Source organism: Cricetulus griseus, chromosome 2 (assembly GCF_003668045.3).
Source record: "Cricetulus griseus strain 17A/GY chromosome 2, alternate assembly CriGri-PICRH-1.0, whole genome shotgun sequence".
In the NCBI taxonomy this organism is placed as follows: Eukaryota; Metazoa; Chordata; class Mammalia; order Rodentia; family Cricetidae; genus Cricetulus; species Cricetulus griseus.
The window spans coordinates 394,438,122-394,457,476 of record NC_048595.1 but is presented as its reverse complement, the minus strand read 5'-3'; the positions used below and the strand labels follow the sequence as shown (position 1 = coordinate 394,457,476).

General features: G+C 49.0%; 1 protein-coding gene across 6 annotated transcripts; it reads right to left on the bottom strand.

Annotated features, from left to right (window-relative positions):
* Window positions 1-423: 423 nt before the first annotated feature.
* On the bottom strand, window positions 424-6,769 carry Tmem106c (transmembrane protein 106C). 6 transcript variants are annotated; one of them, XM_027396427.2, is made up of 8 exons: window positions 6,644-6,769; window positions 5,914-6,107; window positions 4,116-4,179; window positions 3,382-3,541; window positions 3,150-3,290; window positions 2,713-2,736; window positions 2,163-2,216; window positions 424-1,167 (listed from the first exon to the last, which is right to left on the bottom strand). In XM_027396427.2, the coding sequence occupies exons 2-8, from the start codon at window positions 6,095-6,097 to the stop codon at window positions 1,024-1,026; spliced, it is 771 nt and encodes a 256-aa protein (XP_027252228.1). In that variant the 5' UTR covers window positions 6,098-6,107; window positions 6,644-6,769; the 3' UTR covers window positions 424-1,023. The 6 variants fall into 6 exon arrangements, with proteins under 6 accessions (XP_027252228.1, XP_027252227.1, XP_027252229.1 ...); XM_027396426.2 differs by having other exon boundaries at window positions 6,620-6,761; XM_027396428.2 differs by having other exon boundaries at window positions 6,636-6,742.
* Between the last annotated feature and the right edge of the window lie 12,586 nt (window positions 6,770-19,355).

Sequence of the window (19,355 nt, the reverse complement as noted above, 5' to 3'; positions counted from 1 at the left end):
CTGTGGTGCAGTGGGAGACAGGAGCCCACCTCAGCTGAGCTCTGGACCTAGCCACTTCCTGCTCTGGCTATCTAGGTGATTAGAGTTCAGCACTAGCTGGAGAAACCTCCAACCTCCAACCAGATCTTCATATTTAAGCCTGAGCAATCAGTAATCCCTGGAGAAACCGCTTCATTCCTCGGCATCATTGCCTGTCATTTCCAACCTCCAGAGGGCGCTGTGTGCTCTGATCTGGAAGTGCAACCCCACCACTCTGCACATGGAACCATGAGGCTGCTCCTGGGGCAAGCAGGACACACAGTTGGGGTACCTTGTCTTTTCTTCCCTCAGCACACCCTGTGGTGTCCCCCTTAGGAAGCAACTCTTTCAAGTTCCTCTCATGGGTGCCTGCAAAGGCACACAGGCAATCAGAGACAGTGCAGATCAATCAAAAACATGGTTTATTTTTCTATCAAATCCCCAATCCATGTCCAGCCAGTGGATCAAAGGTTTATCAAGCCCTACAGTAGACTGGGGGAGGGAGGGATGTAATAACTTTGTAAGGGCAAAAGAAAAAACAAATCTTTCTGCAAAGCCCCTGGGAATTAGGAAGGGATGGAAACAAATGCAGTCACTGAGGGGCTCCTTGAAGGTCCTCTGGACGCCCCTCTTGCTGGTGCTTCTGTGCACATGACTGCAGCACCCGCACATCTGCACTCTGGTGCAGATCCTCCCTTCTGGTGCAGATCACCAGCATCCTCCCTTCATGTCACTCTGGTCTGAAAAGCTAGAACCCTGGTTCATCTCAACAACAGCCGAAGTATCTGAATTCAATTCCTCAAACTGTAATTGAGTGCTAACTATTTGCTAGGCACAGACTAGGCACTGGGCAGTGATTTTGCTGGTTCCAAGAAAAACATAAGGTGCTGAGAAGACAGCTTTCCCATAAGTGCGAAGGATGCTTTCTGTGGGTTAAGAGAACCACTTCCTCCTCTGCTTATACCATGCAGGGTCAGCACGGATGCTGGGCTGTGGGGGCAGATGTTAGCTTCCTTCTACAGGTACAGCCAGTGGAGAACTAAAGGCAGGCTCTAAACAGCTGTGGAATTCGCCCCACAATCCACATAGTGTTGTGTCTCCAAGGTGCTCTGGGACATGTGGCCAATGTATGAAATCTTCACAGAAGTCCTAGCAAAAAGAAGACCATGAAGAGACTAAACAAGCAGGAAAAACTTCTTTCTTCTTCCAAGCTGAGGGGCTAGTACTCATCTGGGTCCCAGGCACCTATCTTCATGATTATGTAACCAGGAGGCCAGTGGACCTATGTCCAAAAATGCTGTGTCATGAGGTGACGTTCTGGGTCAGCGGTTATTAACTGGGGATGATTTTACCTCATGGGAGCTTTTGGCAACATCTGGATATCTTTGGGTTAGTTACAACTGAGTGGGGCAGAGGGTGGCAAACACTCCCAGCAGCAAGTAGAGACAAGGGATGCCACTGCTAAGCATCCACAGTGTAGTCACTGGTGACCAAGAACTCCCTGATGCAAATGTCAATTGTGCCAAAGCTGAAAAGTCTCACTCAAATCCTCAGATTTCAAATGTCTGTCATCTTTACAGTTAACAGTCACAGTTCCAAGACTAGGAACTCTGTCACTGGAGAGTAAACTGGAAATACTTAGTACTTACACCTTGAGAAGGCTGGTCTGTTCTTTACTCTCGAGGCTTCTGACAGGATCACATGTTTAGTTAAAGTAGACCCCATTTCAGGCAGAACATTTCTTTTTTAAAAGCTGCTTATTTTATGTGTATAGGTGTTGTGCCTACACATGTGTCTGTGCATTACACATATGTGTGGTAATCACAGAAACCAGAAGAACATATTGGATCCTCCAAAACTGGAGTCACAGACAACTGTGAGCCGCCATGTGGACCCTGGGAATCAAACCTGGAGCCTCTAGAAGAGCAGCTCTTAACTGCCGAGAACATGATGTTTTACTATTGCACCAGGAACCTGGCAACCTATGCAGGGGCGCTGGACTCCACCTCTAGAACACCAAGAGGCTGCTGGGTCTGAGCTTCGAGGCAGGTGACGGGTCTGCTTTCAGCCACACGCCTCTAGTGAGTGTGGGAAGCTCCCAGGTGGCCCAGGCTCAGTGAAAAGCCAGAGGACAGAGGACATACCTCATGAAGATCACGATGTTGTGCACCAGGATGGCAGGTACCGTGCAGATGAAGCTGCGGACCACAAATATGTACACGGTCACTTGGTTGAAAACAGTAAAACAAGAACACAATCTCCCAGGAGAACTGGCAGGACAGTGTTGAGTTACACTGCCAAACTATTTGGGGTACTTTCTCTTCCCCATACCCACCACTTTGAACAGAAGTACTGCCAAGGACCACTGGTTCAGAGACCCTCAGTGTCATTCTCAATGTTCCAAATCATGCTTGTTTTTCAAAGCCATCATATAGTTAAATGTTAGAGTTTGCTAATGTTTCAAGTAGTTTAATGTTCTCTTTAGAAATCCCAGCACTTCAGTCACATATCAAGTGATATCTCCTCCCCCAAAACTCTCCATAAAGCCAAAGCTCAGGAGTCCACAGGCCAAATCTGGGGCTTAAGGCAGAGCTAGGGACACAGTCAATCGAGGAGGACTCTGAATCTCTCCAGGCAGACAGCACAGTACAGAGAACTCTGTCCTTACTACACGTAGGAAGATGGTCCTCCCACCTTAGCCTTCACCGTAAAATTCACCTGAAAATAAAACAAGACCAGGCATTAGCCTGTGATAAGCAAGCTTGACTTAACAGCATTACTGCTCTCAATGCACAGATGCTGGGTCATTCTCCCATCACATACAAAGCACCTTCTTGAGCCCGGGAGCCTGGAGTAAGTACTTCTGACTCCTTCCCTTTAGAAGCCTCTGGCTTCAGGCTGTAATTCCACCTCTTCTTGGTTTGGTAACTATCTTTCTTACCAATTACTTTACTATTCAAGGTCTTAAATGCTGTTTTCTGTCTGTTTCCAATTGCTCCTAATTACAGAGCCCACCAGGTCTTCCTTGGGTAGAATTGAGAGGAAAGGAAAGGAACTCCGGCATTCTACAGGGTTCCCACAGCACCGACCCTCCTTGGTATGTAGGCAGAGGCCCTTCAAAAATAACATACCAGATGCTCACTCCGAGGGGGAATGAGTGAGACGTTAGTGGTCATGTATGTGCCAACCACAGCTTTCATGTACTGAACCTGGCTGAACAGGTTGGTCACTGCCACAGGATAGAAGTTGGAGTTCCTGATTTTCAGGGTGGCCTGGAAAGGGCAAGGGAGGAAATGGGTGTTAAGTGTCCTGGTCCCAAGGCTGGCAAGTGCACAACCCAGGAAGTGAGGCCGTAAGTCTTACCATGACATCAAGCATTACAAGGGAGTCCTGTTTATTAAATGTGACTTTCACCACTTTGATGCCATTATCATCCACGAGGACTGAATGTGGAAACAGGAAGAAAAACACCAAGCCAGATGCCAGGAGACAGAGCAGGACTGACAGGAGGACATACTGTTTACTGTAAATGATAGCACAGGGTGACCAATGTTGGGCAGTCAGATATCAAAGTCTAAACTGTCATAATTAATGCAAAATGGAGGGGGTGAAAGCGAAGCACAAAGAACCCAGAACCACAAACTAAGCAAGAAGGTAGAGAACATTTGGACACTCTTTACTCTGAGAAGGGAAACTGATCCCTTTATTTCCTAGACCATCTGCTCATCTCCCAGGGCACCCTGCTTCTTCAATTCCTTCCACTCCACCCTTCCATTTGACCCTCAACATATTTCCGGCTTCACATTTCTTTTCCCAGACTGTAATAGTGAGAGTGACATTTCACTTAAGCAGAAGTACCAAAGGAAACAGCAAGGACTAGAGTATAGTGCAGGGGAGGAGTGTTCATCTAGCATGTAAGAGAGTCTGGATTCATGCCCCAGTATTACTAAAAATACAAAACAAAAGTCAAAAACCAAAACCAAAAAAAAAAAAAAAGAAAAAAAAGGCAGACATCTTTTTCAAATAACTAACTAGTAGTCCTTCATAAAAAGGAGTCAGGGTCAGAAACAGGTGTTAGCAGATGAGAGCAGACTCACGTTCTCTGGGGTCGCAGCCTCTGGTCACTGTGGGGGATCAAAGCCACCAACTCATTGAGTTGCTCTAGAAAAGCAGCAAAGACTCACTGTGTAAATCCCACATATTGGTAGCCCTTCTGTTCACACTTCGATGCAAACTGCCATAGCAAATATTCATCTGGGACCAGACTCTAAAGAGTACATTTTTGACTGAACAAGAAACAGGTAAATGTAGAAAGAACAAAGAAAAGAAAGCTGGGAAAAAAGAAATATAAACCTATAGAGAATGGCACAGATTGTAAGACTTCTATTAGTGTTGTCAGAACGGTGGCACCTGGAGAACCTGGAGTTGTAGTCTGGCCTTACTGTACTGTATTTGGCAAAGCCATAGAACTTTTTTAAAAGATTATTTATTATGTACACAATGTTCTGCCTGCATGTATGTCTGCAGGCCAGAAGAGGGCACCAGATTTCACTACAGATGGTTGTGAGCTACCACGTGGTTGCTGGGAATTGAACTCAGGACCTTTGGAAGAGCAGGCAGTGCTCTTAACCACTGAGCCATCTCTCCAGCCCTGCCACAGAATTTCTTAAAGCCACTGTTTCTTCACTTTTCATTTGGAAGTCTGGAGTACATGGCTTCCAAGGTTCTTAACAGCTCTAAACTCTGGGACCCCCTTCCCTCAGGGCCAGTTTAGTAACAGCTACTCCTAGAGATAATCCAGTCTCCATTCTTGAGGCTGTCCAGTCTCTCCCCACCCCTGGTATTCTGTTGACCTCATGATACTGAGTCACTGGCAGCGAAACACCCTTGTCAACAAATCCCACAGCAGAAAAAATAAATGTTTGAAACCAGAGAGGGGCCTCCACAGTAGTAACAATTAATGTTAGGGACCTGGGAAGTCTCAATGGGGCACTGTCTAGATTAGATTAGGCTGGCCAGCAAGCATGTCTATAAGTGATTTTCTTAACTGGGTTAACTCAAGTCAGAAGACCCGTTTCATAGGCTGAGTCTTCTACTGAATGAAAAGGGGGAAGCCGAGTACAAACATTCCTTGCTCTCTGCTTCCTATGACTACAGTGTGACAGGGCAATCTCAAGTTCCACTGTCCTGACTTCCCCCCAGTGATGGACTATGACCTGGAGCTGTGAAGCAGAAAAAAAAACCCTTTATCCCCTAAACTGCTTCTACCAGGGCATTTTTATCACAGCGACTCGAAAAGAAACTAAGGAATAATAGAGTAGAAGTTGTTGCTTGCTGCAGTTTCGGGCGATGAAACAGGAACCACAAAACTCAACAAACCCACATGGAGTTTATTGGAAAGGGAAGCGAAGGGGGGGGGTGTTGGCCAACTGGGAACAGAGATGGAAGGGGGAAGGGAAGAGAAAAGAAGAGATACAGAGACACAGAGAGAGGGGACAGGAGAGAAGAGGGAGACAGGAAAAGTCCGGTCTGCCCCAGGGCAACAGCAGGAAAAAAAGGATAGCGGGAAAGAGGAGAGGGCAGAAAGAGATGAACCGTTAAGTGGGTGGGGTCTTTCTTTTAAATGGGTCCTTTGCACCTGAGGTGCAGACTCCATGGAACCCTGGGCTGACCAGAGCACTGCCTGAGGGCATTCCGCCAGGTGACAGGGGCAGGCCAGCATAATGCCTGAATCCTTATAGAAGTGAAGAAAGGTTCCAAATATATGATCAAGAGAATCTGATCAAGGTTATCAGGTAGGCCGAGCTGGCTACAATTCAGGGCAGTCCGTGACTAGAAAGGGAGGGCTAGATGGAGCAGATGCCAGCGCTTTCCATGACGGCTGACAGGTCTCACCTGCTGGGACGTAGCCCGCTCCTTGGCAGGTGTGACAGGTGATACTATTTCTCCCAGTGAATTCCACATAGGGGAACTGAGCGATGGCTTCCTCCTGCTCTCTCTCAGCCTCCAAGTCCTCCAGGTTGTCATCCTTCCTCCGTTGACAAAATGTGCGGGCAGAGGAGGAATGCTGAGACCCCATGTGTCATCTCCTACATGGGGTAGGGGGAATGAGCGAGTGTTAGTGTCTATATCAGGGCCACTATAGGGGGGAAAATAACTTGTCTACAAGAAATGTAAAATACTAAGTGACAAGTTGCTATCCTAAGTGTGGGCCTGTGTGCCCAACACAGGCAAAATTCCTACTGTGGCCCTCATTTTGCAACAGCGTCCTGTGTCGTCCACTCCCCCGCCCCCCACCCCCAGGAAGCTAGGGAATGGGGCCTGCCCTCGCTGGATAAGGCCCCTCTCACTGCCTGGGAAAGCCCAGCCCCCTGTGGTCTAGCCTAGCCTCTTCCTCCCTACTGTTTGCAAACTCTGAAGGGCAAACAGGCTGCAGCCCGGAGGCACAAACAACAGGCACCAAATCAGTAAAAGGCCTCAGCGATCCCGCTCCTCCTCCACTCCCAGCTGAGGGGGCGAGCTCAGGTCACGCCCCCGCCAAAAGCCACGTTCTGAGCGCAGTCAGGTGTCCCAGGCAGAGGGGACGCGGGCGCCCCCGGACCTGCGGCGTGGCGCACCAACTCACTCCCGGCAGTTACTCTCGGGACCACTCCTCCCTCCACCTGCGCGCTCCAGCGGCTCTTCCTCACGCCTCTCCCGTGCGCATGCGCACAATCGCAAGCGGAGGAGGCGGACGAGCGCCTGCGCCTGCGCTCTGGTGCGTCCCTCCCGCCGCACAGCTGCAGTGCACCTAGCCGCCGGTAGAGAGCGGCAGAGAGCAATGGAGACGCTCGCCGAGGGGTGTGGGGGGGGGGTGGGCGGGAGGAGGTGGAATGCACCTCTGCTCCCCAGTAACGCTAGGAAAGGTTCACTAGAGCTTCCGCATCTGAGCGTTTTTATGCAGGAAGACGGCGGCGCCTGTGGCCAAAGCCATTCCCACAGCACAGAGACTCGGAGTGTAAAGATACCCAACACTCAGATTCTGCCCTAGGTCTCGGTCCAGGTCCTGGTCCTGGCATAGGATCTGAATGCCTGAGAGCTTATGGAGACCTACTGTGACAGGGGCCCCAGACCTGTCTGGAGGAAGCTTCCGCCAGAGTCCTGCTAGCTAGCCACGGGAATGAAGCCCAAAGTTCAGTTTTGCAAGACGATCCTATTTCAAGACCCCCATCCACAAAGAAAGGTGTGATGAACGTAAAGGGTCCCAGAGAGCCCACCTAAAACTGAAGTGAATGAAACAGGTGAAAGGGGCTAAAGATGAGGCCGGGAGCCCCATGTGATGGTGCATGCCAGCAATCTCAGAGATTGAGATACAGGCAGCAGGATCACCACAAGTTCAAGGCTAGCCTGGCTACAGAGTTTGAGGTCAGCCAGTAAAGCGAGACTCTGTTTTAAACCAAAACATAGAAAGAAAGAGAAGATTTATTTATTTTGACGGCCTAAAACTGGACGAATGAGGGACCCATGTGAACGAAGAGAGACTGGCTCTCTCCCATACTTCCTTATGTTGCTGCGGGAAATGTGGATGGTTCTTGTAACTGTCTGGACATTGTCTAACTGCTGGCCACCATTAGTATGAGCCTTTCCTGTGAAACCAAGAGCCAGCACCCCACTTCCACCTTTGGATCTCAGTCATTCCCTGAAATGTCTTTACACAACTCTTTGTGTTTCTTACTTCAATAATCTGATGATGTTGGGAGAAATAAACACTCAACTAAAAATATATTGCTCAGCTCCCATTTGCAGTAATTAGTCATGTGATACTGTTTTGGCCAATGAGGGGTAAGAGTGTAGAATTTTTTTTCTAGGACATATCCTTAAAGGAGATGGAGACTAAAGTGATCCTCTGGCTTTTCCTACTTGCACTTTGAGCTTGACATTAGAAATTAGAGCAGCCATATTGTGACTATGAGGCCATAAGGAATGCTGGACAGTAGAATAAAGGAAGTCTAGTCCCTGATAGAATACCCAGCTACTGAGTCTTCATGTCTTCACTGTGGGACACAATCCTAACAAATACCGAAACTTTGCAAATGAAGAAGAAAGTCTTGGTTTATTTGGATGGCTGGTTTTGGTTTGTGGGTTTTTGTTTGTTTTGTTATTTGGCTTTTCCAGACAGGGTTTCTCTGTGTAGCCCTGGCTCCCTGGAACTTGCTCTGTAGACCAGGCTGGCCTCAAACTCACAGAAATCTGCCTGCCTCTGCCTCCCGAGTGCTGGGATTAAAGGGATGTGCCACCATGCCCAAAGACTTGGTTTTAACATGTGCAGACTGCCTTAGCCACACGGTGTAGGCCACATAGTTTCTATCCTCTGCAGCTTCAGCTCTTAGAACCCCTGCCCTTCAACAAAGGGGACCGAGACCTGTCAAAGCCCTGCCCAGTGTAGGTTTCCTACATGAAGAGGCCTCTGGTAAGCAATTCACCTGTAGAAAACCAAGAGATCAAATGTTACCTCTTAGAGGGCCATTCTCACAAAGGTGTCCCCACATGTAGCCTCTACCAGACACCTTGCTGGTACTAACATGACAATAAACCTGATGTCCACACCATGTATAGCCCTTCTGGTGGGAGCAGGGAGAAGCAGACACAGCATTGGCCCTGCCAGCTCAAGAGGAAGAAGAGCCTAGAGCCCTGTGGGCTGGGGCTGCTTCGGGAAGAGGCAGGGCTTGGGTTAGCAGGCTAAGAAGGGAGCCTGGAGCATCACCAGCAGAACCTTGAGGTTCTTTGTCTGCTCTTAAAAGTGTGACTTGGGCAGATAGACCACACACCTGGGTCAATGTTAGCTCCTACCTGGAATCCCAGCAAGAAGTGGGCCCTTAGTAAGTCCTTATACAACCACCCAGCCTGGAGGCTGGCCAGCATGGCCTGAGGGAATAGTCCCTGCATCGTCTTGAGCCATCTGAGAGAGTCTTAATTGGCCAGCACATTCCTGAGGAGACAGCCATCGCTTCTCACCTATGTCTAGCTTCCAGATTTGTCTCACCATCTGATTTATGAGTAGTGGGATTACTGTAGACATGAGCTCACTGGGGCTCTCCGGGTGGCCAGGGTGGAGTAGGGGCCACCCGAGCATCTCTGAGCTCCCAGCCTTCTCAGTTTCTCCACAACCATTATGGGCCCTAGCCCCACAGATTGAGGGTAGTAGGACCCTGAGAATGCTGCTCTTTCTAGAGGCCCCAGAGGCAGGGGAGGGTCTCTGCTCATCCTGAATCCCCTCTCCCACACCCACTACTCAAGTGAGATGCTGCAGAGTTCTGAGCTGTTAAGTTCCCTGGACTGATGGAAACTAAGGACTCTCACTTAGAAGTACTCTTCAGGGTATTTCTGCCCCTTTTGTTTATCCATAGATGAGAAACCTATGTAAGATTTTACAGCACTCAGTAAGAGAAAACACCAGGACCGCTGCTTCCTCGTTGGTTGGTGGACGGTACAGAAGAACCTGGCTACTTGTTAACACTTGGAGAACAAAGCTTTAGCCTCTGCTGAAGCCTCTCTCTCTCTCTCTCTCTCTCTCTCTCTCTCTCTCTCTCTCTCACACACACACACACACACACACACACACACACACACACACACACACTGAAGGGGCACATAAATCCTTTTTAAGTTTTTCCTGCTGTCATGTTTCTCACATGAACCTGAGATCTTTGAGCTGGTGTGTTTCCATTGTGAAGGCCCAAGGGCAGTTCTTTAAGGCAAGGAATGGAGAAAGAGAGCAAGCAAAGAAAGGAGAGAATGCTTCGTGTTTGAGAACTCTGAACTCTGCAGGGGACCAGAGACATGGCTCAGAGGTTAGGATGGCTCAGAGGTTAGGAGCACCGGCTGCTCTTCCAGAGGTCCTGAGTTCAATTCCCAGCAAACACATGGTGGCTCACAACCATCCATAATGAGATCTGGTGCCCTCTTCTGGCCTGCAGACATACATGCAGTCAGAACACTATATACATAATAGATAGATAGATAGATAGATAGATAGATAGATGAAGGAAGGAAGGAAGGAAGGAAGGAAGGAAGGAAGGAAGGAAGGAAGGAAGGAAGACTTCTGCTGCCCTAGCACATAGGATGGGAAGCAGCTGGGAAGAAACCAAGATACAGGGAAGTTGACAGTCCCAGCTGTGGTGGTAGGAACAAAGTCCTATCAAGGAACTGATAACACTTCCAAGACCCCCAAAGTCAAGCTCCAAGCCAGTCTGCCAAGCCAGTTTCCTCAGCCACATGAAAGCCATCACTAGAACTGCGTGCAGCACTAGGAAGGAGGCTCCACTTGCATGTGCTGTCACAGACATAGCTCAGGGGTATACTGTGAGTATCCTAGATCCAAGGGGTATCATAAATTCCTCCCCAACCTTGGGAACCCAGAAAAGATCCTATTTAACTAGAAGTCCAATTCAGAGTCACACCCCACCCCCACCCCCAGTGTCTAGCCTGAAGTTTAAAACTGCTTGATTATTTGAGGTCAACTCTCCTTTCCTGAGGTCACTCAAATTCTGCGATGCGCTTTCTAGAGCCCAGGAGGCAGGCCACAGAGAGAGCCCTTAGCCTGGGGTACATTCAACTTTCCTTCCAGCATCCCACAGGCCTTTCTTCTCAGCGCTGAAGTGCAGTGGTTTGAAAGAAAATGTTCCCCAAAGGGAGGAACACTATTAGGAGGTGTGGCTTTGTTGACATAGGTATGGCCTTGTTGAAGGAAGTACGTCATTGTGGAGGCAGGCTTTGAAGTCTTCTATGCTCAAGCCATGCCCGGTGGTTCAGACTGCTTCCTGTTGCCTGCACAAGACGTGGAACTCTCAGCAACCTCTCCAGCACCTTGTCTGCCTACAAGCTGCCATATCCTGCCACAATGATCGTGGCAGGATATGAAAATGTAAGATACCCAAATTAAATGTTTTCCTTTATAAAAGTTGCTGTGGTCATGGTATCTCTTCACAGCAATAGAAACCCTAACTAAGACAGTTCAGTCTAATAGAAGAAAACGACACTTCAGACATACAACACATTCCCCCTTAACATTGCAAACACCTCCATTGAAAGATGACTTAAAGAAATAAGAACCTTTTCTGAGACCATGCAGGCAAATGAGTGATGGATGGATACACCCCGAGAAAGTGGACAGACTAAGGAGTCAGCAGTGGCAAACCCAGGAGGGTGATGAGTCACACAGGAGCCAGAGCAGTGCCTGAGGATAAAGGGTGGTGATGAACTGCAAGGGGATTTTGTAAAGCAGCATCCCTGTCTGATTCTCAGGTGTCCCCCACCTCCTCCTTCCTTAGTATCTGCTGGCAACCTAGTCCTTTACATCCACTGAGGCAAATGTGATTAGCCTTCTTGCTATTGGCTGTTTCCCTGACTTGATGAAATATGGTAATTTACAGAGTACTGTGGGTCAGGCACTGAGACGGCTGCTCTGGACATGCCATCTCATTGGATCTCCCCAACTTTACAGGCTGGATGGCATCTCTCGCATCAGACAGATGAGGTGTGTATGGCTCTCAGATTGATGAGTCTTACCTAGCCTCACATGACCAGGGGAGATGGACCACTGCATCTCCAGCATGTTTTCAGTCCTTCCTCTTTGTCCAGGGTTGTCTGGTGTCCCTTTGTAAAGTGGAACTGTGGACATCTCCTTTTTCTGCGTATTAACACCTTGGTAGTTTCTCTCAACCACGGGATGAGATCCCAACCCTACACAGCCTGAGATGGTTTCCTCTCTCCCTCTGCCCTCTTCCCACTCATCACACAATCCAACCACAGCTGCTCTATATGCAGCTTTTTAAACATGCCTGTACTACATATGCCTCTGGACCAAATAGTCTTTCCTCCCAGTCACCCTGCTCTACACCCAACATTCCCAACACAGCTGTCAAAGCACAGCCCCTGTGTTGTCCAAATGTGTCTCCTGCTTCTTACACACACACACACACACACACACACACACACACACACACACACACACGCACGCACACACGTGCACACATGTACACAGAGAGCACACATAGAAACACACATACACCCCTGTGCTCCCACCAGCCACTGCTCAGTCAAGGGTTGCTGTTGTGACATCTAGTCAGTCTGTGTTGAACCCTGTCCCTCTAGGGACCCTGGCTCCTGTGTCATCCTGTCAGTCAGCCAGGCTCTGTGTCCTGTTGGACTGGGAACTCTTTGAGGCCAGGGATGATGGCCCTGGAACCTTCTGAAGAGCCTGGCAAAGAGTAAGAATGAATAAGTCAGACACACACACACACACACACACACAGAGAGAGAGAGAGAGAGAGAGAGAGAGAGAGAGAGAGAGAGAGAGAGAATGAATGAATCTTGGAACATGGACATTGTAACACTTACTTACATACAGTATCCCCATCACATGTTGTGTTCCTGGAAGTCACTGAACAAGAATTGAATCAAGAATAACTGAATCGAGCTAAGAAGAGATGGTAGAAGGGCCGAGGGGAGTCCTGGAAGATAAGACTTAAGACTGCAGGGCAGAGGGCAAGTTGTTCCTTATTTCTTCCACCAGGGGGCGAAGGAGGCTAGTAGACTGCACCCTGAGACCAAGACTCTCTTCTCCCACAAAACCCTCAAGAGGATTGGCAGTGTAGCCTTCCACAGAAAGATTCGGGAAGCAGTGTAGTCAGAGAGAGGACGCCCACACAGCACAGACTTACGTGCAGCTGCAGATCACAGGCTAGCCTCATTTGTCTGGCACAGTGGGGCAGGAAGGGATTTTGATGCCGTTGGCAAGGCCACCTTGAAACAGGTAGATTCTTGCAGCCCGAGGCTACTGCTGGGGTCTAGTCAATTCAGAGCTGGGAAAGGGCTCAAATTCCTTTACCCATGATGTCACAAGCCATGAGGAGGTTATTTACACAGAGTCCTGGACTCCAGCAATTCTGTAAATCCACCCCTACTACAAACACCTTCTACCTTGAGCAAGTCAAGGCTAACTTTCCCTGTCAGGGCCTGGGAGCCCAGGCTCTCATTCTGAGAACCACTCATGCCCAGACATAGCTCAGGCCCTGGGACACAATGAGGAACAGGACACATCCTTGCTCTCCAGGCACTTCACTCAAAAGGCAACAGAAACAATTCTGTCAGCATTAAAAGTGCAGGCTCCAGAGCCTGGAGGCCTGAATGTGAGTGCTGGCCCACAAGTCAACTGCTGCATGACCCTCACTGTCCTCAGTGCTGTCCATACTTAATATCCTCTTGGGGAGGATTGTTGAAACCATAAAATAATCCACAAAAACTTTTAAGCAATGCCTGACATTCTGAGGACATGAAATAAAGGTCAGCCATTTTCATTCTGCTGATTGTCCATCAACAGGTCCTTAGAAGCTTGCATCTGAGGCACCCACGAAGCCAGCCTGGCTAGTGTCCTGACAGTTCTGCCACAGTTTTTGGGCTAGTCTTGGGCATCCATCGGGCAGGGCATTTGTGGCTAGCTTTCAGGTGGGGAAAAGGGCACTGCCTATCCAGAGTTCTCAGAGGTTTCAGATATAAACTGGCATGTGTCTGGGAGTGCCAGGGGGCCCCAAGAAAGGTCACAGTGGGGGAAAGGGAGGGGACAGATGAGGAAGGCAGGAGGAGGGGGAGACTCTAGCCCCCTGTCCCAGGACACTCTCTTTACCAAGTCCTGAGGTTTACCATCCAAAGAAGACAAGTTGAGTCCTTAGGAGGTGAAAAAAGGTCAGGACACCAGAGAGAGGGGGTACAAATCCCAGGGGCTGTGCTGACATGGCTGGACTCCACTTGCCTGAGCATCTTCCTTGGACCAGTATCCATTATGGGTTCTGGACTGTTGTGGGGATGGCCCTTCTAGTTCTGGATGACATACAGTGGAAGATGCCCTTTGTGTCCAGTCTCTGCTTCATCTCTCTAAATCTACCTATAGGTAGAGGCTCAAAAGGCTCACTGTGCTGCAGATGCAGCTGTTATTTTCTTCACGAGGACCTAGGGAAAGATACTGACCGGTGTTGTGGAATATTATTTTAACTAGGCAAAGATGTGTTACATTTGTTTATACTGCATTTGTTTGATTATGTAAAGGTGTGTTGCATATGTTTCGCCTTTCCTGCCAGGGGCACCTGACTGGTCTAATAAAGAGCTGAGTGGTCAATAGCTGGGCAAGAGAAAGGATAGGTGGGGCTTTTGGGCAGAGAGAATAAATAGGAGGAGAAATATAGGCTAAGGAGAGAAGGGAAAAATGAGAAAATTAGGAGAGACTGAGAGACATGTTCCACAAGAAGCCAAGGCAGACACCAGCCAGCCAGCTATAGAGAAACAGTAAAAGTCAGATATACAGAAATAAGGAAGGTAAAAAGCCCTGAGGCAAAAGGTAAAGAGAAACAGGTTAATTTAAGTTAAAAGAGCAGGCCAGAAATGAGCCTAAGCTAGGCTGAGCATTCAAAAGTCTCTGTGTCATGATTTGGGAACTGGTTGATGGCCCAAAAGAAAAAGTCTGATACAGACCCTCCCCCAGGGACCATCTCACTCTGAAGTATCAGGCTTTGGCTGCTTATATAGTAGGCCCTCAGCAAGCTCAGGAATTGGAGTCAGGATTACAGACAGCAAAACCTGAGGATGCTCACGTCCTTTATGTGAAATGGTATCTTCATTGCATACAGCTCATGCATATCCTGTGTGCTTAGAATTGTCTCTAGACTGTATATAATATGTAGTGCAATATAAGTTATTGTTATATTGTATTGTTTGGTGAATAATAGCAAGAAATTTGTTTCCAATGTGATTGATCCTCAATTTCAGTGGGTCTGAGGCTCCAACCAGCCATAGACAAGGTTTTGTTCTTTCGTTGTGTGTGTTGGTGCCCATGCACATGGGTAGATGTGCTTGTGAATGACAGAGGTCAGTGTTGGTGTCCTTCTCTATCATTCTCCATTTTATTTCTAGGGACAGAGACTTCATTGAACCCATAGTTCACTGATTGGCTGGATCGGCTGGCCAGTGAGCTCCAAGGATTTGCCTGTCTCTGCCACTCTAGGGATTAAAATGAACCATTATTTTAATAATGGTCTCCTGGGCTGTGAACATTCCCTAATACATGTTGTCAGTGAAGAGTCTGAAACTAAGTCCTAACCTTCTTGTTACATACATTACTCTTTTATTAAGCCAGCAAAGTCCTCCACAGTCTGGTTCAGGGCCTGGCTGGCTATTTGCAGAATTGGGGATGGATCATTTGTCCTCTCTGGCCTGGGTACCGCCTGCACAGCCCTGCAGGAGGCCTGTCTCCAAGGCAGAGGCCCTTCCTCCCGCAGCCAGCCAAGCCAGGCAACTTTCCTTGGCAGCTCCCACGTTCCAGACTAACTTTAGGGTTTGTTTCCAGCTGTGGTTAGATTTTTCTGTTTGAGAAATATTTTAAGCAACTGGTGAGGAAGGGGTGGAGAGGTGGGAAGAGAATCATAAATGAACATGTGAAAGGAAGATTCTTGGCATGGCTTGAGCTGTCTCTGCCCACAGCTTGGTCTCTGGCAGTTATGGACCGGACACTGGGGGCTTCCCAGGCCCGGAGAAAGACTCTGGGCTCCTCAAGCACTTTGTGGTGTTGCTTGTGAAACAAAGTGCTTGCATTTTGAGTGTGTGAGGGATTAACACACAAGAAAAGGTAGACAAAATTGAGGTTAGACACTGGGGAGAACTTCTGATTGTCAGAATCGAGGCCTCAAACCACAGGTATTTTACCCAGGACCCTGTCTTTCTCCAGAACTTGACTTCCTTCTTCACTCTCATTCTGTAAGGCCTCAGGCAACCTCCCCCCCCCCCCCCCCGCCATGTCTTTTCACACACCTAATAATGTAAAACTTCCCTTAGCTTCCCCTGTTCTCCGTCCTCCTGCCCTCAGGTTTATCCTCTTCCTCTTCCCTCTCTACCTTTCTTTCCTTTGCAGTGCTGGACTTTGGGGTTGTCTGAGGAAACCTTCTCCTCAGTCACTTCTCAAGGGCAGACTTCCTGAGCCGGCAGTGACACAGGCCAAGAGCCTGGATGAGAAGCCCTGGCCATCCCGAAGGAGGATGGCTGGGATGGACTGTGGACACAGAGGCCCACAGAAAACCCAGGATGGGAAAAAAACCAAATCACAGAGTCAAATAGAAGCTGAGACAGGGAGAGACAGAACAGGAGTCAGCCATGAGGTGGGGGGGCGTGTGGACTGTCACCAAGCAGGCTCTGGCTAGCCCACACAGACATTCCTGTGGCCTCTGATGGCAGGGTGGGCTCAGCCCTGAGGGCTCCTTGGTGCCAGTGTGGGGGGCCCAGCATGGGGTCTTGGGCCAGGGTGGCAGGAGGGCCTGCCCTCTACATTTTGAGTCTTCTAGGGGCTGTCTGCACTTGGCTGAGGAAAGCCTGTGGGCCAGAGTGGACAAAATGGGTGTGGCCCTTATACAGACCAAGCTCTTGAAGCCCTGAGAAGCTGTGAATGGTGAATTCTTTACAGTCTAGGGGGACCTAGTCTGGGAAGGCTGGGTCTAGAAGTGGGCTGGAAAAGCTGGGGATCTTTGTCTGAGGACCCCTGGCAAGTAAAAGGGGGAGGCCAGTGCAGCAAGAAATGCTGGTCCTGAGAACAGGGAGGGGCTATACCATCAGAGAACCTGGGGTGGTTAGCAGGTGTGACAAGAAGTGTGTCTATGTGGGGCAGTGGACAGTAGAAGGTCAACCTCAGCCCGTCAATCAGGGTGGAAGAGGGCTTTTGCCCAGCAGTCTGCCCTGGGGACAAGCCCTGGGGAAAAGCCCTGGGGAAAGTGACACTCACTTGAGTAGATTGACAGCCTTCCTTAGTCCCTCTTCCAAGAGATCTGTGCCCCTTTGGTCCTACTACCTCACTAGGTAAGCCCCAGCAAGGAAAACAACAACCTTTGAATCTGAAACAGCTTTATTTAGCAGACCCTTGCCGCTCAGGTAATCCAGACCACAACCCTGCTGCTCTCCACCCTGGGAAGCTGGGCAAATAGCAAGCATCCTAGAGGCTCCCAGAGGGGACAAACATGGGACTGTGTGCTTCCTGATACTATTTTTGCACTTATAGTTCACATGTGAAATTTCCTAAGAAAGTACGTTTTCTACTTTCACTGTGAAACAGAACATGTGTGCATTAAACATATATGTACAGTTTTTAAAAAGCATCACAAATGAAACACCTATGTTTTACCACTCAGGTCAAGATCAACTCTTACCTCACACCAGAAGTCCTTATCTTTGTTGATCTTATTCAATATATTCTTCCCACCCACCCAACACACACTCTGACTTGAGATTGTCATTTCCTTGTTTATCTTCCAGAACATTTAGAGTTTCTTAGATATTATCATCTTTGTTTCACAGTGGCCTTATTATTCCCATTTTCTAGATGAGGAAACTGAGGTTTAGATTAAAATAACTAGCCCAAGGCCAACTAACAAGTGGCAGGAGCAGGTCATAGTTAGCATTGGCTGGTGTCCTAAGGTGCCTTGTCTGTCAAACAAGAGTCTACAGTTAACTCCAGGGCTGGCCCCAGCTCTGGACACAGGTACCCTTAGCCTACCTAAAACTGTCAACTCTCCTGCACTAGCACCTAGGAAGAAAGGGTGGAGGCCTAGAAAGATATGATGGAGGCTACGAAGCAAGAGAAGATGGGGTTGATCAGGAATGGGATTGGTACCTGAGAGTGTTTTGGGTCTGGGCTGACACAGCAGAGAATGTCCAGGAGTGTGGGTGTGCACTGAGTGACCAGGACTGTGGTTGTGCATTGAGTGACCAGGCTCTGTGGGTGTGCACTGAGCACCCAGGACTGTGGGTGTGCACTGAGCACCAGGACTGTGGGTGTGTACTGAGAGACCAGGCTCTGTGGGTGTGCTCTGAGCACCAGGACTGTGGGTGTGCCCTGAGCACCAGGACTGTGGGTGTGCACTGAGCACCAGGACTGTGGGTGTGCCCTGAGCACCAGGACTGTGGGTGTGCACTGAGTGACCAGGACTGTGGGTGTGCACTGAGTGACCAGGACTGTGGGTGTGCACCGAGCACCAGGACTGTGGGTGTGCACTGAGCACCAGGACTGTGGGTGTGCACCGAGCCAGGTGTTCCCAGTGCTTGCTATATTCCTTAGGTGAACCCTCTATGACAGGTTAGGTGTACTTGATGTGTGCCCTATCCTTAGACTTGATGCTGAACTATCCCCCTCACCTCTCTCTCTTTTAAATTATAAAGTGACACAGGTTTATGATAAAAGATCCAATTATAAAAATCTGCATCTCAGCTACAAGACTTTGTCGTTTACCTTTCTATACTTCTCCCTCAGCTATTTAGAGCTATTTATATTGCTTGAGCACACATAACCAAATGTGGTAGAATTAGGGCTATTTATTTATTGGTGTGTGTGTGTGTGTGTGTGTGTGTGTGTGTGTGTGTGTGTGTGTGTAAGAGGGGTGGTGGTGTTTCTCTGTGTATCCCTGGCTGTCCTGGAACTTACTCTGCAGACCAAGGTGGCCTTGAACTCACAGAGATCCACCTGCCTCTGCTGCAATTAAAGGTGTACGCCACCACACCTTTAGTTTGTTCTTCTATTGGTTAGACCTTGTTGACAAAAGGGTTTGTCTTGCTCTGAACAGCAGAAGTGTATCATTAATGGATGTGCTGCTGTGTGCTTTTGCCAGGGAGGGTATGACTCCCTGTGTTGGAGGTGCCCTAGCTTCCCAGTAGCTGAGTGGCAGGAAAGGGGGCTGAGAGAGGACCAGTGGATTGACTTCAGAGTGTCAACCCGCCCCAGAAACAGCCATGTTCTAGCTGCCCTTTGACCTCTATAGAGTCCAGCTCTGCCTCTCTTAACACCCTTGCAACTCCACCTACCCAAAGTCCACGCCTCCTTCCCCTACCTTCTCCCCTCTTGATCCTTGACCTCTGCACCCTGCTGCCTGTTGGGGTCTTCTGGGTGGGCTCCCTGGCCCCTGAACCTGACTTCAAGGAGACAGAAGGAATTGGGGCTGAGTGACCCTGACTTGGGAAAATCTGCTCAGATGTCTGGGGCGCACACCTCCTCCTAGGCCTTTCCAGGGGAGGCAGGCATTGCCATGCGCAGATGACAGTTTCCTGTTTCCCAGAAGGCACTTGGGTTGGGGACTGTGCCAGGTAGGCATGGTGCCCCCGCCCCTATGCCAATGTCATGGAAAATCTGAAGCCTTGATCTTTGTTCTTGATTGTTCCTCTCCGATTTTTATAACTGGAAACTTTCTCGGCATCTTTGTTCCCATCAGCTTGGGAGGGAGGAGTGAAGGGTGAGGGAGGGAGGAGGCTGAGTCAGCAGCTGGTGTAGGAACTTG

Bases quoted from the DNA above. Each gene is read 5' to 3' on its own strand.
- Tmem106c (XM_027396427.2), bottom strand. From the start codon at position 6,097: ATGGGGTCTCAGCATTCCTCCTCTGCCCGCACATTTTGTCAACGGAGG. The intron at 4,180-5,913 runs GTGAGACCTGTC...CTGCTTTTCTAG, and splicing joins AGCGGGCTACGTCCCAGCAG to AGCAACTCAATGAGTTGGTG. The intron at 1,168-2,162 runs GTATGTCCTCTG...TCTTTTTGCTAG, and splicing joins AACATCGTGATCTTCATGAG to GACTTCTGTGAAGATTTCAT.